The 2,144-nt window shown below is 26.3% G+C and overlaps 1 protein-coding gene across 1 annotated transcript in view; it reads right to left on the bottom strand.

Moving 5' to 3' along the window:
- LOC107610866 (probable leucine-rich repeat receptor-like serine/threonine-protein kinase At3g14840) overlaps nt 1–1,833 on the bottom strand; it is a 41,817-nt gene extending 39,984 nt beyond the window's left edge. Inside the window, exons 1-2 of the mRNA XM_021109250.1 lie at nt 1,682–1,833; nt 122–305 (exon numbers count right to left, since the gene is read on the bottom strand). Coding sequence (XP_020964909.1) covers nt 122–305; nt 1,682–1,784 — 287 coding nt within the window. The 5' untranslated portion in view covers nt 1,785–1,833. The remainder of the gene's footprint in view (nt 1–121; nt 306–1,681) is intronic.

Genomic DNA, 2,144 nt, shown 5'->3' with positions numbered 1-2,144 from the left:
ATAATATTTTAAGTGTATAAATATAACCCTTGGACTTCTCCTACTCTTAAAACCCCTCTATATGTATACATATAATCATATATCAAGAGAATAAAACAAATTAAACAAATAAATCACGTACAAATTAGTGACATGACAAACAGTGTCAATGGAGCAATTGCAGATGACAACATTCTGATATTCATCATCTTTAAATTCCCAACATGAACTCCAATTGTTTCTTCCCTGCCGCTTATTGCATTCATCAACGCTAGGATTCCAATTATTGATCCCAAGTGTCTTTGCTATGCTTTGCAGAGCTTGCACTGATATACATAATTCAACAAACAAGTAAGGAGTGCGATCAATATATTATGTTCACTATTCAAATAGATAGAGTCCATATTTTAATTTGTCTAATCATGAATATTTATGAGAATTAATACACTATTCAAATCATATAGGGTAGTGCTAGGTAGCCAAAAAGTAATTACAATATAGAAATGTTACGAAAAAATTTTCATTCTCTTGATAAGCAAGTGAGATACACCTCCTTATTACCACTTTCCTTATCATTCACATTTATTCTGCGTGGTTAGAGTCATTAATGTTCTTTCTAAAATTAGTTTCAGTTTCTCTCAAATCAAATCCCTAACATCCCTCAATCACATTATTACTTATTAAAATGTAATTTCTCTACAGAAATTATGGAGTTTAAATTAAAAAATTTTAACTACTTTTACTATACAACTCATATTTTACATATAGACTATTAGAAAGTAAAAAATAAAATATAAAATATAAACAAAAATTAAAAAATAAATTTTTAGAAATAATTATTCACAAAAAAATTATATCAGTTTATTACCATACCTCATCAAAGTTAATGTAATATTTTCGAAAATTGGTTGACTGACAACAATTTCATTGAATAAGTCCGTATGTTGTTCAAATTATTCTTCAATTCCTTCTGACATAAGTACCGTGTTAAGGTCGATTTCAAATATCATACTATTTACAATGATAAAAGCGATTTTTTGTAAATTTCCTTGGCCTATCCCAATTATGCTTGTAATTGAACTAGAATTGTGTTTGTTGACTTCTAACCTATACGACCTACAATTCATGATCCTTGTAATAATGATAAAGGTATTAAACAAGGTTTTCCCGTTTTCTAATTTCTGAAATGGTAATAAATGAATTAAAGGAAATAAAAATTAAAGTCAATTACAATTATTTAATGTAATTGATATTATAATTACCATTCTTAAATATAATTATTATTAATTTTTATTGTATTTTTATATATAAAAATCAAATTATAAAAAGGAATATTAAGTATTGATTATAATAGTGCCTAATAAAAAAGGATATGATTTTATAATTAATATCATTAATAAGCAGATTTAATAAGAACGGTGATAAGTAAAATGATAAGAGAGTGGAGTAAAAAATAAAACTGTTATTAAGTGATATAAATGAAGTAAAATATAGAAAATTTTGGCTAATTATGGCTGAAAAATTTTGGTTACCAAACTTTTTCCATAATTTTTTGGAGAATCCATGTCTACGATTAATCTCATATCATTTAGATTATTTAATTTGTATAGTAGTATTTACTCTCAATATGACATATATTTTTATTGAATACATAAACAAATTTATAAAAATAAATAAATTAATGAAAATTGAATACACTCACCTTCATTTTCTGGCAGCTGGGTAGCTCCAAAACCTTGAGAGTAAAAGCCAAAGGCAGCAAGAAGCAAAAGCAAGAAGAAACAATAAGGGGAGATCATGTTCATGCTTTGCTGATGATGAAATTGAAATGATTATTAAAGCAGTTCGGTAATTATATATAGGAACATATTATTATATTATATCATAAGTAGGAAGAGTTTATATATATATATGTTGAAATAGCTGGTGAATGAAGTTAAAGCCGTAAGGATCAAATTGAATTAATTAATAGAGGTAGATGGAGGAAATGAAAGGCAGGGTCCTTCAAAGTACATCGTTATTATTGAAGACTTCAAACAAGTCAACAAAATGTATCATACACTAAAACATGCATGTTTATGGATGTGAATTGTAGTTTTTTTTTTCTTTTCCTTTTTTTATATATTATATATAGCAACCACACTCAAATAAAGGCAGCAAAAATA

The sequence above is a fragment of the Arachis ipaensis genome, chromosome B08 (assembly GCF_000816755.2).
Source record: "Arachis ipaensis cultivar K30076 chromosome B08, Araip1.1, whole genome shotgun sequence".
NCBI lineage: Eukaryota > Viridiplantae > Streptophyta > Magnoliopsida > Fabales > Fabaceae > Arachis > Arachis ipaensis.
Note: the sequence above shows the minus strand (reverse complement) of the source record. Positions and strands in the feature narration are given on the sequence as shown.